General features: G+C 67.5%; 1 protein-coding gene across 1 annotated transcript in view; it reads right to left on the bottom strand.

Moving 5' to 3' along the window:
- The window catches only part of LOC104489445 (vang-like protein 2-A), a gene marked incomplete at its 3' end in the record, with an annotated part of 2,628 nt that overhangs the window by 415 nt on the left and 1,973 nt on the right, over positions 1 to 240 (bottom strand). The window contains exon 5 of the mRNA XM_010131609.1: positions 69 to 112. Coding sequence (XP_010129911.1) covers positions 69 to 112 — 44 coding nt within the window. The remainder of the gene's footprint in view (positions 1 to 68; positions 113 to 240) is intronic.

Raw genomic sequence — 240 nt, 5'->3', positions numbered from 1 at the left:
CTGCAGCGAGGCAGGAGATCCCCCGGGATCCACTCACCCCCCACCTCCGATGGACAGCAGGAACCCACCTCCCACCCCAAAACGGTTTTGGGGGAGATCTGGCTGTGCCGGGCTTGGGATTCGTATCCCCAAGAGCAGGGACCCCCTGTTTGGTGGGGCTGGAGGGGACCCCCAGCCCCAGGGGACCTCCTGGGCGATGCTGCCAGGGGACACCCCCTACCTGGCACGGCGTTTCCGCAC

The sequence above is a fragment of the Buceros rhinoceros genome, unplaced genomic scaffold (genome assembly GCF_000710305.1).
Source record: "Buceros rhinoceros silvestris isolate BGI_N320 unplaced genomic scaffold, ASM71030v1 scaffold21312, whole genome shotgun sequence".
In the NCBI taxonomy this organism is placed as follows: domain Eukaryota; kingdom Metazoa; phylum Chordata; class Aves; order Bucerotiformes; family Bucerotidae; genus Buceros; species Buceros rhinoceros.
Note: the sequence above shows the minus strand (reverse complement) of the source record. Positions and strands in the feature narration are given on the sequence as shown.